At 43.3% G+C, this 22,604-nt stretch overlaps 1 protein-coding gene across 1 annotated transcript in view; it reads right to left on the bottom strand.

The window, feature by feature from the left end:
• Positions 1–7,250: 7,250 nt before the first annotated feature.
• PLEKHO1 (pleckstrin homology domain containing O1) overlaps positions 7,251–22,604 on the bottom strand; it is an 82,420-nt gene continuing 67,066 nt past the window's right edge. The window contains exons 3-6 of the mRNA XM_040333824.1: positions 18,701–18,841; positions 18,389–18,493; positions 17,469–17,570; positions 7,251–9,080 (exon numbers count right to left, since the gene is read on the bottom strand). Of these exons, the coding sequence (XP_040189758.1) occupies positions 8,394–9,080; positions 17,469–17,570; positions 18,389–18,493; positions 18,701–18,841 (1,035 nt within the window). The 3' untranslated portion in view covers positions 7,251–8,393. The remainder of the gene's footprint in view (positions 9,081–17,468; positions 17,571–18,388; positions 18,494–18,700; positions 18,842–22,604) is intronic.

The raw sequence follows: 22,604 nt of genomic DNA, 5'->3' as shown, positions 1-22,604 counted from the left end.
GGTGTTGGGACCCTGCCACTGTAAGGCTTGGTTCACACTATTGCAAATTAGATACGGGTTTCAATTTGCATGTCAGGATATTGTGACTGGGGGACCTGGCATGTGGCAGCCTTTGGTAGATTACAGGTGGACAGGGCAACCTGATAACCTAGGTAAAAAAAGATGGTGGGGGACCTGGCATGCGGCAGCCTTTGGTGGATTACAGATGGACAACGCTGGACATACGAATATGTGTTATTGGGCTATCACAGGAATCCAGGGGATAAAATTCCTCCTTAAGTTATGGAGAGGTTGCAGTTGATGACAACCTTGATCCTTTGAGGTCTCAATGTAGAGATCTGTCACGCACAGGAGGAGTCTTTGGGATCATGGTGTTTGTTGCCAATACCAAACCTGCCTTGTTTCCCTCATCAATGAGTAGATTTAGGCCACGTTCACATGGGGCATTTTAATTCATGCCCATGCAAAGCAATGTTTACTGGCACAGGGATGCATTGGTGTTGTGTACATCCCAGTGTCGGCAGTCCCATAGCTGTCATTTGGGATGCAGCGGGTTGCACAGACCCAGCCGCTGCTACCAATGTGACAAACGTGTGGGTGCAGTTCGTTCTCACTATGTCTAGGAATTCACTCTTGATGATGGGCGTGTTGGATCGCTCCATGTAACCCTGCTGCTTACATAGAGGATGTGTCTATGACTCCCAGGCTGTTGAGGAGGGGACTGGATGACACTGAGTGTCAGGCAGCCTGTAAGGTACTCAGTGGTCTTAAGCTAGACATCAATGAAGCAAATTTCAGCTGGATCCTGATGAACCAACCAATATTTGAGCCTTGTTGGCACTATTTCACTCTATATCCTTGGATCTGAAATTGGAAGGTGCCAGGCTTAAAATTGTCAGTCGAACAGTGACGGAAGGCAATCAGCTGCAGGTTTGGTGTTCTGACATCTGGCGGGGGGATTCTTCTATCTACACCGTCAAGCATTGATGTGAAAATCTATAGATTTTGCATGTTGGACGAGAAGGCCTGGATTGGCGTCTCTGCTTTAATTCATCCCAAAGGTGTTCTATCGGGTTGAGGTCAGGACTATGCAGACAAGTCAAGTTCCTTCAACCCAAACTCACTCATGCAGATCTTTATGGACCTTGATTTGTGCACTGGTCCAAATCATTTGGTGGAGGGGGGATCGTAGTGTGGGTTTGTTCTTCAAGGGTTGGGCTTGGCCCCTTAGTTCCAGTGAAGGGAACTCTACTAAAGGCGTCAGCATAACAAGACATTTTGGACAATTTCATGCTCCCAACTTTGTGGGAACAGTTTGGGGATGACCCCTTCCTGTTGTAACATGAATGCCACCAGTGTACAAAGCAAGTGAGTTTGGGGTGGAGGAACTTGACTGACAACCTGATAGAACACCTTTGGGGTTGTAAACTTGCGATTTCCGGAAAATAACGCCATGTGTATTTAAAATAACGCCATGTGTATTTATACACAAGTACAGGCTTTTACACGCAGATACCAGTATACTGTGTACGGCCGTATACCTGCAAATACATCCATCTGCATGAGCCCTAAAAAGTATATGGCCAGACTTAGGCTGCACAAAGGGAGCAGAGGCAAATAACAGGCTGCATAGGAAAAGTAGGTAAATACCCAACTATGCAAACATTTTTATTGTGAAGTTAAAGTGTACATGAAGTTTTAGTGATCTGGTTTACATCCACTTAAAGATATTCTAAACTAAAAAGTACTGAAAATTCCAGAAGAAATTAAGAGCCCTAATTAAAAATGTAAATGACTGCCGGGTTTTGCGTACGTTTGATCGGTAAGCCTCTGTCCTATAGACACTTCAATAAAAAGATCAGAAATGAAGAGGTGATACGGAGCACTATTCTTTCTTCTAAGGAATGAAGAAAAAAAAAAATCATAAAGGTATTTCCGTAATGTAGGACAATGGTGACTAAAGTAGAGGAGCATGAAAAAAAAATCCTAGACCAAAAATACTTTTCTAGCACAGGAAGCCAATGACATCTTTTTTGGTTTACGTTCTATGGGTTATGCAGATGTTAGGGCGAGAAGCCAGCGGAAACGCCTAAAGTGGATTGTTGAGGCTCCTAATATGAAAGCTGCCATTGCAAGCTTGTTTTTTTTTTTTTTTGAAGGTTGCAGGAACCACTCCCGTCATCCTGTTCTGACTTCACTACCTAGTCAATGGAAGATTAGCAACAGGTGGAGGTGAAGATCTAAGCCTCTATCCTTCATCGCTAGGTAACAAAATTCTGAATAAAAAAAATTAGCAGTTAGTTTCCATATTTTCTATACTCATAGGTTCCCATTAAAGCAAAACACCAGGCAGAATTGGTGACCAGACTTTACTGCAGTTAAGCAATATAATTTGATCAATGCCCCTGTGTCCCCATGCCTGTGATTAGATAATATATACAATATTGGCCTCATCCTTCAACCTAAAGCATAGAGGGCTGCAGGGAAAGCAACAGGCTTTTTTTTCAGCAGCACATACTCTCCTTCTGTTTGCTTTTCTGCGGAGGTTCTGATACTGGTACCTCTAGGTATGGGGGGGGGGGGGATGTGACCTACTCTCTGTGGTAGTGCTGGTGCAGGTGGCCCAGCGTTGTCACATGGGGCCGGGAAGCCCTCATCTCAGTGTAAATGCATACTAGAGCAACCGATAGGCTACACAGGGCTCTCTTTACTTCTAGCAGTTAAGCAAAGAAAGAGCAAAATGGGCAAGTATGTGCCGCTGGTAAGGATTCAAAGTACAGCCAACAAAAATAATACAGCAAAGGGTAATGGCGCAAGAGCGTAGTTAGACCTATATACCACAGGGAACTCAGCAACAAGACCATATAAGTTCTTAATAGTATTCCAGGGGTGGACTCTCACTGGTTCAGGAAGAGTACTCCGAAGCAATAGATAATAATATCTACAGACAAAGGGAATGAATGGACTTACAAGACAGCAAAATCGGCAATTGTGAGCAGACCCTTGAAGGCCAATTCCATGTAATCTAAAATTTTAGTCTGGCACATTCATTGATTCACATGTTGTCCCCACCCGAATACTCAGCTCTGCACAACGAACCACCGCTATCACAAAGCCAAATGGCGGTGTCATGTCACCCTGGTGGGTTCTCCATAATGCAGATACTCTGAGAATCTAGCTACGAGAGAGCACCATTGCTATGTTCTAGCAGTGACGGAGATCTGGGAAGTGGGTATCTGAAAGCTAGAAGAAGTTGACTGGTGACTGGTCTTGTAGTGAATCATTTTATTTGGGCAGATTTGGTCTTTAATTACAGCAAACACACAAAGACATGGACCTCAAAAGTATGAGCTGCCCCTGGCAACTAGTCACCCCCTTTGTTTCTCCGTTGGAGCAGGAAGACCTAACCTAGGGTAAAGCTCCATGTTGAATGGTATCAGAGCTTGCCCGGGTTAAATTGCTCCTTCTCATGTGACAGGCCTAGAGATTAGCCACTAAGGGGTGATCATTGAGGTCCAGATCACATGCTATTGAAAACTTGGAGTGCTCTAGCAAGTAGGTAGTTCAAATAACCAATTCAGGTTCTCTAAGCCACCCTTGGTAGAGGAGTAATTGAGTCTCCAAGTACAAACACCCAGAGATCCAAGGTAGGTCTCTGTGTGACAGAGTCTTCGGGCCAGATCCACATAGAAATAGATGGGCGCAGCGCATGTGAGATACGCTACACCGCTGTAAATTACTTCTGCCTGCTTTGAATCCTCAAAGAATTTGTGCCGTAAGCTACGGCGGCGTAGTGTATCTCTGGTGGCGGAATTCAAATCGGCGATTAGGGGGCAGGTTTAATTTAAATGAAGCGCGTCCCTGCGCCAAATGAACTGCGCCGTCCCGAAATTTCCTGGTGTGCATTGCGCTAAATGACATCGCTAGGACGTCATTTTTTTTAACTTAGACGGGACTTACGTACATTCCGATTCATGGACGACTTACGCAAAAAAAAAATAAAAATCTAATTTCGACGCGGGAACGACGGCCATACTTAACATGGCAAGTCTAAGTATACGCCGCAAAATAGCAGCTTTAACTATGCACTGGAAAAAGCAGACTAGAGACGACGTAAGAGAATGCGACGGCCGCGCGTATGTTCGTGGATCATCGGAAATAGCTAATTTGCATACCCAACGCGGAAAACGACGTGAACGCCACCCAGCGGACGCCGAAGTATTGCATCTTAGATCCGAAGGCGTACGAGGACGTACACCTGTCGGATCTAACCCAGATGCCGTCGTATCTTGGTTTGAGGATTCAAACTAAAGATACAACGCGGGTAATTTGAAAGTACGCCGGCGTATCAGTAGATACGCCGGCGTACTCGCTCTGTGGATCTGGCCCTTCGAGTCCAAACATCCCTACTACTCTGTATCAGGTAGGACAAAGTAAGATCATCCTTGCAGCATATCGCTCACATCTCATGTATCCCTGATGTCACGTCAGACTCTGCAGCTGCTCTGTACCCTCCCAGAATACATTGCCCTGCTTCTTCCTGGGAATTACGGGGCATAAAGTTTCATATTTTCTGCATTGTTCCTGTCAGCCAACGCTCCTGCAATGCAGATGCTGATATTAACTGTTCGCCAGCTTCTTGGCTGTTGTACTGCGCAACGTCCTTGAGCGGACATCATATTGACGATACAATACATTGCACCCTTTATTCAGTGTCTGATTCAGACTCCACCATCATTTAAGGCCAAAAAGAGCTAGGTAGCCCCGAACTGACTTCTCAAAGCTGCATTTATTTTAATTATAGGGGGTCCTTAACAGGAATGTGCCAAATGGAACATTAAACAATTAATAAAAGAAGGCTAAAATTTAAAGTGAAATTTCCAATACAAAAAACGGATGGGGTTAATGAATTGGAAGACAAATTTACCACAATTAAAAGAGGGCCGTGCAAGACTGCTTAAAGGGGTTGTAAAGGTTTGTTTTTTATTTTCTAAATAGGTTCCTTTAAGCTAGTGCATTGTTGGTTCAATTACCGTTTCCTTTGATTTCCCCTCTAAACGATTTTTTTCTTTGTCTGAATTTCTCACTTCCTGTTCCTCCTCAGTAAGCTTGTCCCCATCATCCAATTTGTACTGGCTGGGGGTTAGTCAGCTTACTCACCCCCTCCCTTGGGGATACATCCCTGTGGGGAACACAGCGTCTCCCCGCAGGGATGTAGTCCTAAGGAAGGGGGCGAGCATGCTGACTAACCCCCAGCCAGAACGCCTCGAATGATGGGGGCAAACTTACTGAGGAGAAACAGAAAGTGAGAAATTCAGACAAAAGAAAAAAACATTTAGAAGGGAAATCGAAGGAAAAGGTAAGTGAACCAACAATGCACTAGCTTAAAGTGGAGGTTCACCCTAAAACAATTATATACCATTACATCCAGCATACTTCCGACATGTACAGTATGCTGGTATTTTTTTTTTTTCGCTGTACATATCGTCTTCGGCCCGTACACACGGACGGACAATCCGCTGAAAACGGTCCGCCGGACCGTTTTCAGCGGACATGTCCGCCCGGTGATTTCTGTCTGATGGTTGTACACACCATCAGACAGAAATCCGCGCGTAAACAATACGCGGGGCGTGGCCGCGCCGTCCCCGCGGCGACGTGGGCGGCCTTGAAGTTCAAAGCTTCCATGCATGCGTCGAATCAGTACAACGCATGCGAGGGATGGCGGTCGGTCGGACGTGTCCGGTGAGTCTGTACAGACGACCGAACACGTCCGACGGACAGGTTTCCAGCGGACAGATTTCTTAGCATGCTAAGAAATTTTGATCCGCTGGAAACTGTCCGATCCGCCGGACAATTGTCCGGTCGGGCCTACACACGACCGGATCTGTCCGCTGAAACTGTTCGTCGGACAAATATCAGCGGACAGATGCGGTCGTGTGTACGGGGCCTTATAGTTCTTTTTCACCTGGCTTCCGGGTTCTCACTACCGCCGGGAGTAGGCGTTCCTATGAAGAGTCGTAGATGATTGACGCACGGATAAGGCGCGTCACGCGCTCCGAAAATAGCCGAACTGGGACTCGGCTCTATGCTGCGCCTGCGCAGTCAGCTCTACGCGGCTCCTAGTCTGTGCGCAGGCGACGTATAGAGCCGAGTCCCAGTTCGGCTATTTTCGGAACGCGTGACGTGTCTTATCTGCATGTCAATCATCTACGCCTCTTCATAGGAACGCCTATTCCCCGCTGGAGTGAGAACCTGGATGAAAAAAATATATAAGACGGTATGTACAGCGGAAAAAAAAATACCAGCATACTGTACATGTCGGAAGTATGCTGGATGTAAATGGTATATAGATGTTTTTTAGGGTGAACCTCCGCTTTAAAGGAACCTATTTAGAAAATAAAAAACAAACCTTTACAACCCCTTTAAAGAATACAACATTTTATATCGTAAAGAAGGATGTTGAAGTAGTCAGAGAACAAAAAGGCAAGCTTACCACAAATAATTGGTCAAGTACATTAAATTACCAAGCATAGATTATTCACCTTGTAGGGTGCTGTTGCTGTAACCATAAAGCATAGTTGAAGGTCAGCCTTGTATATTGTAGTACCTCTTTGTTCAATTCTGTCTGTAAAACCTGAACCCTCATCTAAAGATATCTGCATATATACTGTTAAAGTGTCCCTGTATGTCAGGCTTCTCTACCTCAATCCCTAAAAATTCCCATACACAGTGCTAAGCAAGCTCCCCACTGCCCTTATGTGACATGGGTCAGACTTGGTAATGCCCAATGAGGCACCAAGCAGTGCATAGCAGAAGTCAAGAAGGCTGTACACATACCGTATGCCCCATCTCAGAGTACCGAATATTTGCTCCGGGCACTGGGTGAGAGGGGTGAAGGTTTGCGTAGGCAGCTGATTTAAACTGAACGTTTTCTTGGGCTTTAATTTCATTTAAATAATCATTTGCAACCTGATCCCGGGGAACTCTACACACAAGGGTCTTCAGAATGAAGCAAAGAGCTAATGTAGACATGGATTTCTATGTGTCTACATGGCAACAATTATACTTTCAATAGAAGCCTACAGCCTGTACATGTTCACAAGAGCACCACATGGGTAACAAATGCCATTTAGAAAGGTGGCAATTGGCTGTCCTGTCCTTCAATAGCAAATTTCCTAAAAAAAGGTAAAAGAAGGCTTGAAGGGCTGGGGAACAGATAAACTGTCTGTATGCCTCCATCTCTTTTTTTTTTATTCATTACTGCTCACCAAGCAAACCCTTTGTATCATGCATTAAGCCAGAGTATATGCATTTAAAGTGCACCCCCATATCTACAGTTCACAAAGCAGAGAGCCATTATATGACTGCTCCTAGCGAATGGCATTATTGTTTTCTAGTAAAAAGCTAGAGGATGCATTCTCCGATTCCCCAAAAATGGCTTCTTCTACATTGTGAATGTGGCAGATTCACATAAACATTCCCATATTTAAAGGGCTACACCACCCACCCGGCTCTCCTGTGATCCCTGCCATGCTGCACTGCGCTGTTTTGGCTATAGAAAGGGGGTTGCACTCTTTCCCGTTAGCTTGTATGTTATATTTTACAATTCTAGCACTGTAGCAAGAGAGGATGAATCAGGCAAGCAACATGGCCAAATTGGGACCTCCAGCAGGAGCATAAAGCTGCTGAAATATGGAATCAAAGATTTTCTTTTAATAAGAAAAACGCTCATCAACTGTGACTAGCACTACCTTGTTTTGTTAATGGAACCCCAGTATATAAAGGAAATGGAAAGATGAATGAATCTGTACATAGTGCATAGTCATACCCAGAACTGCTTTATACTACAGCTTGAGTAAGAAGAATAAGGTCAGACATTGATTTCTCGACTGGTATTGTGCCAGTGGTGCAGGAAGGTATAAAAGCGCTGAAAACTATGCGGATGTAAACAGAAAAGTAAAAAAAAAAAAGGGCAAGTTTGTATTGGATAGGACATTCTACAAGACTAGACAGTTTCGCCACATGCCTTGCCCAGATGCCCACAGCCTTCCTGGCATCGGTCAACATCAACACCACAGGGCCTATGGATTCAGAATGTGCAGGCTGCAAGCAAATAGGGTTTAAGCTCCCAAGGTCCTCCATGGGGCTCCCTGCACATATGCAAAGCCTGCTGCATTCTATATCAAGTTCAACCCCCCCCAAGGAGGGTTAAGAAAAGTGCAAAGCCAAGGGAGCTTGCCAAAAGAAAGCCCGTCTCCTCTCCTCTAGGCTCCTCGGCTTGCCATGGTCCTTGAGCTTTGCATGGTGAAGCCAGAAGCAGGAAATACTCCTTTTTTGTTTTACTTTTTGTTTTTTTGTTTTTTAAATGAGGATGTGGTAGACACTGTGCCTCCTCACATTAGGCTTTTTCTGTAATGACTGCTCAGTTTCTGCTTAGGATCTATGGGCTGCAGGTCCGCTTGTTTGTATAGGTCCCTCAGTTCCTTAATTTCCTGCAGGACTTTCCTGGCCTGCCTCCAGTTGGAAGAAGCCTCTCCTAAAAGCCTCTCAGCCTCTTCCAAGTCCTCCTTCCCAGAGTGATCCTTTCCCTTTTTTTTCCCTTCCCCACATTCTTTCACCTCGGTGAGAAGTTCCTGAGTTTTCTCTATCTTGTGAGTAATCAGTTCCTGTATCCGCAACAGTTTTTCTGACTCAGGTGCTTTTTTCGGGATGGGTCGCTGCCCAGAAGAGTCTGAACGGGACAGGATCTCCTCCATGGAGGCACATTTGTTTTTCTCAGAATAAGACAACTTTTTAGGGACCTGAGGTGTATAGGTTGTGCCCTTTCCAAATGAGTCACGATGCATACCCCATTTCTCCCAAGGAATTTGTTCTTTCGCTTGTAGGTTTTCCGACTTTCCTTTCTCTGAAGATTTGAAGTTCTCTGAGTCAGATCTGCGGCGGGTGGAAGCTAGCTGGGCCACCGATTTGTCCAGGTCAACTCTGAAGCTTTGCTCACAACTGCTTTGCTCCTCTGGAGAGGCGTCTTCTTCCTGGATAAGGTCTAGAGTCAGCATACCATCGGACGTTGAGGTAGATGCCTACAAAAAGAAAGCATAACCCTTTAAGTAATGGTTCGGTTTCCAAAATGTAAACTAGGTAAGACTTTAAGCAAGAGCAAACAAACACAGATTTTTTACTTATCCGATGGGCTGGCAGCATCGACAACTGTCAGACATTTTGGGTTAATGAACACCTACGTTACAAAAGTGTTACCCTATCCCCGTTTGAATCCCCTGAGTGGAATTGCCAGTGCCAGACTCTCAACACCTCCTTTGTCTTATGTATAAACTTATACTGGGAACCCAACTGACTTTGACTCTTTACAATCTTAAGGAATGGGAGTGGATTCCCCCCCCCCCCCTGCAGATTAAGAAAATCACCAGATTGCCCCATGTGCCCTCCATCAGTACCAGTTTCCAAGAATCCTCTTATAAATTCCTGACCAGGTGGTATAGGACGCCCGCTTGCTTGGCTCAGATGTTTCCCAGAACTGATTTCATTTCCTGGAGATGGTGTAATCAGGACACCTTTTCTCCATCTTTGGTCCTGCCCCCAAAATAAAAGGTTTCTGGGACACAATTGCGCCTTGGATACAGAAAACGACTCTACGGCCCAAATGTACTCCTTACAGTTTTTATTTGTGTAACTCCCCATCTGCTAAATGCGGCATAAGGCCCAATTCTGAGGTAATGGAAGCAGGCAGTTTGCCCAGCGGTGGAAGAGGGAGGCCAATTCTGTTAAAGAAGCAGAATGCTGGATTCAAAATGCCAAGGATAAAAATCATAAGTTTCATGATACATGGTCGGGATGGATGTACAATTCTCACAAAATAGCCGATACCCAAGGCCCAATTATTTCAGTAGTCTGCCTGTCTATGATACTTTGTCCCCTACAATGTTTTTAGTATTGGCCTTATGTTTTCCAGAAATGCATTAATGCCCAGTACCCCTCTTATATTTCCTATCGTCAGTCGCCTCATGACATTTTCTAGGTCACAACTTAACTGTACCCTGTGCTCCTTTGCCCACATCCCGTTTTTTTTTTTTTGGTAAATGTAATGTGTAAGCTTCTTCGACTGTTATTCTGAAGAAAAGGGCTACTGTATATGGAAAGGGCTATATGTTAATTATACTGGATTTAATGCCTTTGTTGTACACTATACCAACCATTCAAGTGGTTTCCATGTATTGCTGCATGCATTCGTTCATTGGTGTTCACTTGGGGTCACTCTAATCATTTTATTTTTCTGTTGTTGATTGTCATGTAAACTTTAATAAAAATTGATTATAAAAAAAATTAAAATAAATTTGGTGATGTCCCTAGTTAAGGGATGAACAAATACACAAGCTACTATTCGGAAACCTTGCTGTTAGAGTAGAAAATAGGTAATAATTTACATGTGAACCAGACCGCTCCTTGCTCTGGGCACACCACCTAAACTAACTTTGCTGCAGGGCATCCCCACCTACCCCTCACCACCACCCTTTTTTTATTTCACAGAGACCTCAAACACAGTCCCCACAAAACTCTAGAACAGTGGCCTCCAAACTGGGTCTTGGAGGGCCAGATGAGCCTTTATCTGGTCCATGGGACATTATTTCACCAACTGACACTAATGATGGAGCACCGTTTTCCCTACTGACACCATCAATGGGGCACTATTCTTTTCATTGATATCAACAATGGGGCACTATTTCTCCCCTTAAAACCGGGGCATTTTCTACTCCCACTGGCCACAGTCCGGCTGCCCCTAAAACCTGAAGGACAGTAAACTGACCCTTTGCTTAGAAAGTTGGGAGGCCGGCAACATATGTCCCAGGCACTTCCCCTCTATGCTTTAGGGGATGCGGCATAGAAGGCACAGTATACCATATATGGTGGACACGCCCTAAAGTCAGGAGATTTTGGATTCACATTTATAATTTAATCTTCTCACCCTGGTGAACCTAATCAAATCACCACAGCAGGCGCTACTGGGAAACCCAGTGAAGGGAGTACCAGGACAGGATAGCGGTAGCTAGATCTTGGAGGGCGCCCATGATCCCCTTCCCCCCCTGGTGAAAACTAATTTGTCGTGGATCATGATCAATGACCTTTTTTCTTTTGTTTTTTTGTCTGTTATTTTTATTTGTTGCAAGTTTCTAATGTAATTCATTAAATTGAAGTATAAAGAGATAAGGGATACAACGAGCACCCATGATAGGGTATAACATTATGCTCATACCTCCATTACTTTAAGACGTTAATTTGTATATGAAAATTGCCTTGAAAATTTGATTTGTATCATTTTCAATAAACATTATTGGAAAAGAAAGTTGGGAGACCTCTGCTCTAGAAGGATGATGTACTCACAGTGTTACCCCTTTAGTTATTTAGTCCCCGACAACTTTTCTAATCGCTTCTTATTTTTTGAATGTTTTGGGGTTTTTATTCTGTACACAGCACTTGCTCCGATGTATCCTTATTGTGATATCTTTTATGTAAAATGGTCCAAAAAATTTGGGTTAAAAAAAAAAATTCAACCTGTGATTCCAAGATGGGCAAAAAATTTTTTTCCTGGAATTATTTGTTATTTTCATCATAAAGGCACTAGGATACTACTCTTGAAGTCTTGAGGAAAAAAAAAAAAAAAGGCTACAGCATTTTGTTCTTTCTAGTCCCATAGGCCAGGGCTCGACAAATCCCGGGCGCCAGGTCGCCATGGCGACTAGAAATAGGGTCCTGGCGACTTGGCTTGGAAGGGGGGCAAAAAAAAAAAAAAGCTGTGAGCTGGGGCCATCTGGTGGTGAGCCGTTGGTATTACAAGTTATCACCACGAGATGTGAGCTGGCGCCATCTGGTGGTGGCCGTTGGTATTACAAGTTAAGCATTACAAGTTAAACAGCAATTCTAATGTTGTTTTTCACTATTTTCACCGCCATCTTCTTCCCTCTAATTAGAACCCCCAAACATTATATATATTTTTTATCCTAACACCCTAGAGAATAAAATGTCACGCCGTATTTGCGCAGCGGTCTTACAAGTGCACTTTTTTTGTGAAAAAATTACACTTTTTTTAATTAAAAAAATAAGACAACAGTAAAGTTATCCCCATTTTTTTTTTTATATTATGAAAGATAATGTTACGCCGAGTAAATTCATACCCAACATGTCACGCTTCAAAATTGCGTCCGCTCGTGGAATGCCGACAAACTTTTATCCTTTAAAATCTTCATAGGCGACGTTTAAAAAAAATCTACAGGTTGCATGTTTTGAGTTACAGAGGAGATCTAGGGCTAGAATTATTGCTCTCGCTCTACCAATCGCGGCGATACCTCACATGTGTGGTTTGAACACCGTTTACATATGCGGGCGCTGCTCACGTATGTGTTCGCTTCTGCGCGCAAGCTCGTCGGGACGGGGCGCGTTTTCTGGCTCCTAACTTTTTTACCTGGCTCCTAGATTCCAAGCAAATTTGTCAACCCCTGCCTTACGCTGCATTCACACCTGAGCGTTTTGTCGCCTGAAGCGCGAGGGGAAAAAATACATTATTCCCTATGGAGATGATAAATTTAACCTCCAACATTAGAAAAATAAAAATAAATTGAAAATGTACCATCATCCTAATATTCATAGAATAGTCTAAGGGTTAAGGGAACCCCCGTAGACCCTGAAACATCAGGGTCTACGGGGGTTCCCTGAACCCTTCGACTATTCTCCCTATGGAGATGGTTCACATCTCCACTCCAAAACGCCTGACGCCGAACGCCTGAAGCTCAAACAAGTTCCGGACCCTTTTTTTGTCACGCGAATCGGGCGGTTTGGGCGTTTTTGAGCGTTTTTTATTTCCCATAGAAAGTAATGGAAACGCTCGATTCAAGCGACAACGAGCGTTTGCTACGGGCGTTTTGTCGCTTTAATCAATAGAACATTTCACCCAGGCAGAAGATAAAAAAAAATCTACCAACATAGCAACAAGTGATGAAAAGATGATAATTTTTCCTATTGGCTAAAATAAAAAATGTCGAGGTACAAAAACGTCGGACGACGCTGTATGCAAACGCGCAAATAAGCATGAATACGCGCGACAAAACCCCGGAAAAAACGACCTACGCTAAGGTGTGAATGCAGCCTTAGTATAGGAGAAGGAAGGACCATATGTGAGGGGTTTACCGCCTTTACAGTGAGCCAAGGTTAATTTAAGGAACTGTGACCAAGACGTGGGAACTTTGACAAATGACGCCCCCATTGATACTACACGTGGGCAGAGATCGCTGCTCTTTGGAACGGGCAGAAAAGACATGTTGTTCATGACACAAGGCTCTGTGTTTGCAGCCTATCTGCCAGGTGGGTCAGGGGCCATCCTGGAGATCAAGGGTCAACACCGGCCCATATGACCACCGGTTGCACCTGTTGTTGTAGCAGTGGTGACTATTTTAAATGTTTTGCTATGGGGTTAAACTCCACTTAACCTCCTTAACTGTCAATCATAATAAATGTCACTAGCCTAAAAAAGCCTCTACTTCTTTTTGACAAAATCATGACCTAAATTGTAGGAAATGCCAGGATTAATTTGTAGAACTACTACCCGATGTTAGAAAACAAGTACCGTAAATTGATTTTCAAATTTCATGGGTTTTGGATTAAAATGAAACCGTTAATGCATTCATTTTATAATGTCTATATAATAAAATATATATACTTTATAAATACATTAATGACTAATGTAAAATCTATTATTATCCATTATAAATTATATATATATATATATATATATATATATATATATATATATATATATATATATATATATATATATATATATATATATATATATATATATATATATATATATATATAGTGAAAATGTAGTCAGTGTGGTTTTAAATATCACATATTTTAGGGCTAAAGTTACATCATTTATTTTATTTAGATGTTTGTATTCAAATGTACGAATATTCTCTATGTTTGATCTGCGGATACTGGCTTCATACAAATGTAAGCATTTACCATGCTTATTTATCGTGTAACAAATAATAATAAATATACATAAAAAAAAAAAATACATAAAAAAATATAAACAATCTCTAAAATAACAAATAATAAAAATATACCTAAAAAAAAAAAAAATTACATTAACCACTTGAGATGAAAGACGTCCACAGCGCGGCTCTCAAGTGCCGGATGGACGTCCTTTTATGTGCATTACCAGCGCGCCCGGCGCATCGCTGAGAAGCCGATGTGTGTACCTGGCGGCCGTGATGTCCGCCAGGTACCCGCGATCGGCGGTGACAGCAGGGACGTGGAGCTCTGTGTGTAAACACAGAGCTCCATGTCCTGTCAGGGAGAGAGGAGACCGATCTGTGTCCCTTGTACATAGGGACACAGAATCAGTCACCTCCCCCAGTCAGTCCCCTCCCCTCACACAGTTAGAACACACCCAGGGAATGCATTTAACCCCTTCCTCACCCCCTAGTGTTAACCCCTTTACTGCCAGTCACATTTATACAGTAATTAGTGCATTTTTATAGCACTGATCACTGTATAAATGTGAATGGTCCCAAAATTGTGTCAAAAGTGTCCGATACGTCCGTCGCAATATCGCAGGCCTGACAAAAAAAAAAAAAAAAAATCGCAGATGGTTGCCATTACTAGTAAAAAAAAAAAAAATCATAAATCTATCCCCTATTTTGTAGGCGCTATAACTTTTGCGCAAACCAATCAATATACGCTTATTGCGATTTTTTTTAACAAAAATATGTAGAAGAATATGTATCGGCCTAAACCGAGGAAAAAATATATTTTTTAAAAAAAAAATTGGGATATTATTATAACAAAAAGTAAAAAATATTGTGTTTTTTTTCAAAATTTTCTGTCTTTTTTTGTTTATAGCGCAAAAAAATAAAAATCGCAGAGATGATCAAATACCACCAAAAGAAAGCTCTATTTTAAGTGGGAAGAAAATGATAAAAATATAATTTGGGTACAGTGTTGTATGACCGCGCAATTCTCATTCAAAATGCGTCAGCGCTGAAAGCTGAAAATTGGTCTGGGCACGAAGGGGGTTTAAGTGCCCAGTAATGAAGTGGTTACAGAATATAATACATTATATACAAATGTAAACAATGTCTAAAAAAAAATTACGCTCCTTACAATAAAATTGCAATTATACTCACCTCTCCACCTCCATTCTAGCTGCAGCCTCCATGGTATCCATGGAGGCCTCCATGGTATTGCACACTTCTGGGAGGGTTGCCTGTGCCCCCTGCCATGTGCCATGGTTTTCTCCTCTTTTGACCCCTACTTCACTGATGTGCTTTTTACTATCTTTGTTGCGGTTACAAAGCTTTCCTCACTTCCTGTCTAGTAAAATGTCAGCAGGACAGGAAGCGTGAGTAAATTAATCTAACATAGTCCCGGATAGCCCTTCCCCACTCTATCCAAAACGAAGAAAAATAAAAGATTTTGGCTTTACAAACACCTTAAAGCAACCCTATTACTGATGTAAAAATTGCATGTAAAAGCACAAAATAATCGAATATTTTAAATGCTTACTTGAAGCCTTTTCATTTCCCTAAATCATCTTTTATTGGCTTGAAATTTCCCTCATCACAGCTTCCTCCCTCTTTGCACATAGTCCTGTCCTCTTGTGGAAGTGTCTAATTACTTTCTGCGTTGGTCCAGCTCCTGTGTCCTTTTCCTCCATATATATAACCGTTTATGTAGCTCCCAGAGAAAAAGCAAAGGGGTACACTATAGACCAGCCTTCTCAACCAGGCTCCAGGGTCATGTAGAACTCTAGGATTCCTCCAGAGATTACTAGGGGTTCCTAGAGTTGTGACTGATTGTTCTCCCATCTAATGGTGCCCGCATAGTTCCGGGGCCAACACCACTTGGCAGAGCCAGCAACATGGCACCGATGATCTTTTTAGTTGTCTTTTTTAGACTTCTTCTCAGTCACCACCAATGTATGGAACATTCTTCCCTCTGACCACTAATGTAAGAAGCATTCTTCCCACTGACCACCAATGTAAGGAACATTCTTCCCACTAACCATCAATGTAAGGGACATTCTTCCCACTGATCACCAATGTAAGGAACATTCTTCCCACTAACCATCAATGTAAGGGACACTCTTCCCACTGATCACCAATGTAATGGACATTCTTCCCACTGATCACCAATGTAAGGGACATTCTTCCCTTTGACCACCAATATAAGGCGCATTTTTTCCAGTGATCACCAATGTAAGGAATATTTTTGCCACTGATCACCAATGTAAGGCCCATTCTTTCCACTGATCACCAATGTAAGGAGCATTCTTCCCACTGATCACCAATGTAAGGAACATTCTTTCCACTGATCACCAATATAAGAAGTATTTTTTCCCATTGATCACCGATGTAAGGAGTGTTGTTTCCTTTGACCCCCAATGTAAGAAGCATTCTTCCTACTGATCATCGATGCAAGGGCATTCTTCCCACTGACCACCAATGTTAGAAGCATTCTTCTCACCGATCACCAATGTAAGGGCATTCTTCCCACTGATCACCAATGTAAGGGACATTCTTCCCTCTCATCCCCCCAATTTAAGGAGCCTTCTTCCCACTGACCACCAATTTAAGGGGCATTCTTCCCCTAACCCTCGATGTAATCAGCATTCTTCTTACGGACCACTATTGTAAGGACAAGGAGATGTTCTTCCCACTAATCACCAATGTGAAGGTGTCTTTGGGCTTTTGGATGTCTACACAAGGGAGTATTTTACAGGTAAATAACTAAAATATAATATATAAAAATACACCTTATTTATCGGCGTATAACGTGCACTTTTTTCCCCTTAAAATCAGGGGAAAATCGTGGGTGCGCGTTATACGCCGATCCTCGCTTTCTGAGCGCCGCCGCCAACATATACCGAGTGCTGTACACTCAGCTGGGTTCGGCCACGCTCGGCTCCGCGAGCCGAGTGTGGCCAAGCCCAGCCGAGTGTACTGCACTCGGTATGTGTTGGCGGCGGCGTTCAAAAACAGTGCAGGAGAAGCGGGAAGGACACCACGAATGCCGCAGACGAACGCCGGACCGGACAAGGCCGCCGATGGACGCCGGGCAACTGTAAATAACTATCTGTAAATTGTCAGTATTTTTTTTTTTCCCTAGGATTCTCCTCTAGGTTTGGGGTGCGTGCTATACGCCGGTGCGCGCTATAGGGCGATAAATACGGTAACTAAAATATAATATATAAAAATATAACTAAAATAGAATGGTTTGGTGACGGGATCTTATTAACCAAATTAAAAGGATTGAATACAAATGTCCTAAGTAAACAAACAAAATGAAAACCAGATATCTGCTATTAAAAGTTATGTCCAGTCCAAATCTGAGCAGCTGCTCATCATAGTAAATGCAACATCTTGACAATGTCCACCTCCCAGGCCCGCCATACTCACCACAGCCATGAGATGACCTCTTGTCGGTGGTCGCCTCGAGTGCTGAATTTTTGCTCTATCCCTGGTTGGATGGGCCAGAAAGCTTTCCTCTTCCACCGTTACCTAGAAGACGACACAGAGACTTGGGTTTCACACTCTGGCAGCCATTGAAAAAAAAGATGGTGGACATTTGAGATAAAGATATAAATCCCAAACAACTTGTGAAACTCTCAATAGATTTTAGTTTCCCGATGAGGCCAATCAGTTCGTAATGTTCCAATAGAATTTGTGTTGAGCCTCCTTCACACGTGTGGCCAAGAGGAATTAAAAACAAGTGGTTGATCCACATTTTTATCACCACCCCACCCCCAGGCTTCAAGATAACTTAGTACACATTGGGCACAGGTGCGATAACATTTTGGCATGTTGGCAGTAGCTGTTTTTCCTACCAGGCGTGACCCACTCAAGTGAAAGGGACCATGCTGAAACCACGTACAAAGCAAACGGTTAGGGAGTGCTTTTGGTTAATAAAACAGGGGTTCAGAAGGCCGCATATCACTTTCGAGCCACCTGCCTCTAAAAAGTGCAAATCAGAGGGGTGGTAAACTCTATTGAACAAGTAAATGAGGCCTTAAAGTGTATAGGCCCGTTCAGGCATTGGCATCTTGGTGCCTTGTTTTAGGGCTTGTTCACACCAGGTGTGATTGGACTGTGTTGGGATTGTGGAGGTACTCCAGCACAGTCCCAATGCACGACAAGGCAAAATGTTAGGTCTCTTGTGTGGCCGGTTCCCACCACCAACTCAATAGTGAACCCTACGGACTAAGACTGGGATGATATTAAAGGCAGGTGTCCAAATACTTTTGGTAATATAGTGTATGTTGAGGGTCTTCAGATAAGACAACAGTTTAACATAGGACACCTGATTGGGTATGGCTTACCTCATCCAAGATGCGGTTCTTGGCTCGTGTGATTGCAGAGTTCAAGGCGTTGATCCAAGATTCCTTCTCTTCGGGGCTGACGGCAAGGAAGATCAGGTTCGGAGCCTGAGGAGAAGAATGACTCTGTTATACTTTATACCCGTGCTCTGGTATTATGGATAAAATCTCTACATAAAAAACATTAAATAAAGAACTACAGACAAACATCTAAACACATCAATGAAGTTCATACATGGGAGTTGTTTTACCTGCTCTGTAGCAAAATGACAAGCAGGTAACCAACATATTGAGGACTCAGTAAGACTGACTTACTGTATTTCCCGGCTGCTTTGACCGCACAAGTGAGAAGCGGCTGTGATTCTTCTTGGACCGGCTCCTAGATTTCCGGAGCTCTTCACACTTCTCGTAGTCACTGAGGTCGAAAACCTCTTGTCCGTTCTTCTCGTCTTTCACCTGTAAGACATTGTAACCCATGTTACAGAAAGGAGCATAAAATACAAAAAAACACAACGTAAAGAGAACCTGTTGTCAGGCTGTTTAATTCAACACTAGTAGTTCCGGTGGGGTATTGTAGAAGGATGTGGTCTAGCCAGGTATCATCCCAATAATATCATAGACAAAGAGCAAAGTGTAGTGGGACTCTAATTATACCTTAGACAACCATCAGACATCCAAAAAATATATAAAATATAACACATTTTATTGATAATCAGTTAAAAGACATTAAAAAAACATTGTGATACAGTGGTTCGTTGCACATTCGATTTACTCCCTTGTGTACGCGTTTCGTGGCCAAGCCACTTCCTTGGGACCCAGAAAGATCAATACAAATCAAAGGTCTCACTACATGTTTCTTTTAGACTGTTCATTTCACATTAATCTTCCTATAATATTGTATGTACATTTACTGTATTTTTGGCATGTTTATTTACCAGTAATAGCCTCCCTTGTATAGATATCCAGAAGCTCTGAGACTGCTGCTGGGTGCCACCATTTTGGATGTGATGTCAGCAGCCCCAGCAGACTCAGGGCTGTCACTTAAAGGGCCCGACTAGAATATTTCCCTTTGCTCCTTCTCCCCACAGCCACGTAAAAGTTAATGTGGGGAGGGGAGGGGTGACAGAGCTGGGCAAGCCCAGACTGTAATTAGACTTCCCTAGAAGAGGAGGTGGCTACAATGGGCAAGCAAGAAAGGGGCAGAAGCCACTAGCGTCCTAGCAACTAATGACACCATGTGGCCCAGCCACCAGGGTCCTAGCAACCAATGATGCTGTGTGGCCCCAAGAACACATAGTCCTTTGTTGCTAGGATGCAGATGGCCCATGTGGCCATCTGCCAGCACAGACTGTAATTAGACATCAACAGAAGAGGAGATGACTATGATGTGCAAGCAGGGAAGGGGCAGGGGCCACCTGCATCCTAGCTACCAGTGACACTGTGTAGCCTGGCCGTCAGCATCCTAGCAACTAATGATGCTATGCGGCCGCAAGAGCACATTGTCCTTTGTTTCTAGGATGCAGATGGCCCACATGGCCATCTGCCAGCATAGATTGTAATTGGACATGGACAGAAGAGGAGATGACTATGATGTGCAAGCAGGGAAGGGGCAGGGGCCGTCTGCATCCTAGCAACCAGCGATACAGTGTGGCCTGGCTGCCAGTGTCCTAGCAACCTATGATGCTGTGTGGCACCAATAGCACTTTGTTGCTAAGATGCAGATGGCAAAAATGTCTGTTTTAGGCAGCACCCACCCCCCGGTATGGTCCTGAACAAGGGAAACAACAAGAAAGTAAAGGGGGCAAATATTGAGCCTTTTACTCTCTTTTGCATAGGTAAAGCACATATTCACATGCAGACATACTGTATGTAGGGGTTCCCATATACAATACCCCCTATACAAATAATAAAGTACGGTATCTAAAGGCTACATTTTTTTTAGGTTTTAGTACAATAGGGAAGTGTAGGAACTGTCAGGTTTTATTTGCCATATGTGCCCCACTGGGGAGATTTTCCCTCAGTTCCTGTTCTAAAGACAACAATAAATCAACAGGAATTGAGTGGAAGTCTCACCAGTGAGGGCAAAAACTCTCCTATATCACCAGGCCAGGTTCCCCCAGTTCCCTTCTACCGGATCCGTTACCAACTGTAATCTGGACTTCCCTTCACTGGTCATCAGAACAAATAAAAAAATAGAGTAAAATGTCTTTAGATATAGTTTTATCATTTTCCATCTATTAATGTAATGCTAAGAGTAGTGTTTTCTTCAACGTAGGCTGAAGCTTACCAGAGGACAACCACAGCTTCCCTTAACGGGACTCCTAACAGGAAGTCAAATACTTGCAAAAAAAAATTAAACATACATCCCGCCAGACTAAAAACGTTGTTTTTTCAGATGGTGTCAGAAATGTGTTATTCATTTTGTCTCAACTGCTCAAATCTGCCTTTCTCAACATTTTGAATGTGGAAGAACACTTGAAATAACTTGATGGTCTCAAGGAAGACTCTCTAATAATTACTAAGGGCCAGATTCTTGAAGGAGATACGACGGCGTATCTCCAGATACGCCGTCGTATCTCTGCGTCCGGCCGGTCGTATCTATGTGCCTGATTCTTAGAATCAGTTACGCATAGATATCTGTTAGATCCGACAGGCGTAAGTCTCTTACGCCGTCGGATCGTAACTGCATTTTTAAGCTGACCGCTAGGGGCGTGTATGATTTACGCGTCGAAATATGTAAATCAGCAAGATATGCGAATTCCCGAACGTACGCCCCCCGGCCGACGCAGTAAATTTACGCCGTTTACGTTAGGCTTTTCCCCAGGGCTGTGGAGTCGGTAGATAAATGTTCCGACTCCGACTCCTCAGTTTTATGTACTTCTGACTCCGACTCCCCGACTTCGACTCCTCTGTATTAATATGCAAATGTATTTTATACATTCCTTGAGGGAAAGAAACGCAACCTACCACAGGACTACTGGCTGGGAAGCCAACAGTCTACTGTATTGCACAGTTTAAGCAAAAGACAAACACAATGAAAACAAAGTTTTTTATTCTAAAACATGATTTTCCTAGGAGAATCCCATAGTCATGTTTAAAGTTTAAGCTAACAATCAGAGTTTACAAGTTTTTATAGCCTTAGCTAAATGACAGCAGTTTTTCCAATGGTTTACAGCTTCAGTCTTGAACTATTGGCCCTCCATTCTCTTCACTTATACAAGTGTCTCACTCTCTAGTCCTGCAAAAAACATATTTATTTAATCCCTTCTCAGTGAGAGGCTAGGTTACACATGGACGCTGCGTTCCCTGTAAAAGCAGAACACAACACTATGGAAAGTATAAGTATTGCAGCTCCTAATTGTGCGTTGCGTGCCATATAGTGAAGCACATGAAAAGCATGCTTCTTCACGGTCACTTAACGTGTTCGTTTTGCGGTTACGTGAGGCACTGCATGCATTGGTCTTTATTCTTACAGTAGAGAAGTCATTAATTATAACTTTTTGTGAATTGGGACATTTAAACTTGCTTTTTTTTTTTTTTATTCCAATCTAAATTTAGTAGGAGTCGGAGTCGGAGTCGGTGCATTGTTTGCCGACTCCGACTCCAGGTACCCCAAATTTCCCCCGACTCCTCGACTCCGACTCCACAGCCCTGCTTTTCCCGGCGTATAGTTGCCCCTGCTATATGGTGGCATAAGTGCGGCATATCAATGTTAAAGTATGGCCGTCGTTCCCACGACGGAATTTGAAAATTTTGCGTCGTTTGCTAACTCATCCGTGAATGGGGCTGGACGTAATTTACCTCCACGTCAAAACCAATACGTCCTTGCGGTGTATTAGGAGCAATGCACACTGGGAGATTTCCACGGACTGCGCATGCGCCGTTCGTGAAAAACTTCAATCACGGCGGGTCACAGAAGATTGACATAAAACACGCCCCCCTGTCCCACATTTGAATTAGGCGGGCTTACGCCGGCTGATTTACGCTACACCGTCACAACTTACGGAGCAAGTGCTTTGAGAATACAGCACTTGCCCGTCTAAGTTGCTGCGGCGTAACGTAAATTGGATACGTTACGCCGCCGCAAAGATATGCGCTCCTACGAGAATCTGGCCCCGATATCTACAGATCACTGTACATTAGTGCAGGGGTCTCCAAACTTTTTAAACAAAGGGCCAGTTTATTGTTCTTGAGACGTTGGGGGGGGGGCAGAATGTGA

Source organism: Rana temporaria, chromosome 13 (assembly GCF_905171775.1).
Source record: "Rana temporaria chromosome 13, aRanTem1.1, whole genome shotgun sequence".
NCBI lineage: Eukaryota > Metazoa > Chordata > Amphibia > Anura > Ranidae > Rana > Rana temporaria.
The sequence above is the reverse complement of the archived record's forward strand: the minus strand, read 5'-3'. Positions and strand labels throughout refer to the sequence as shown.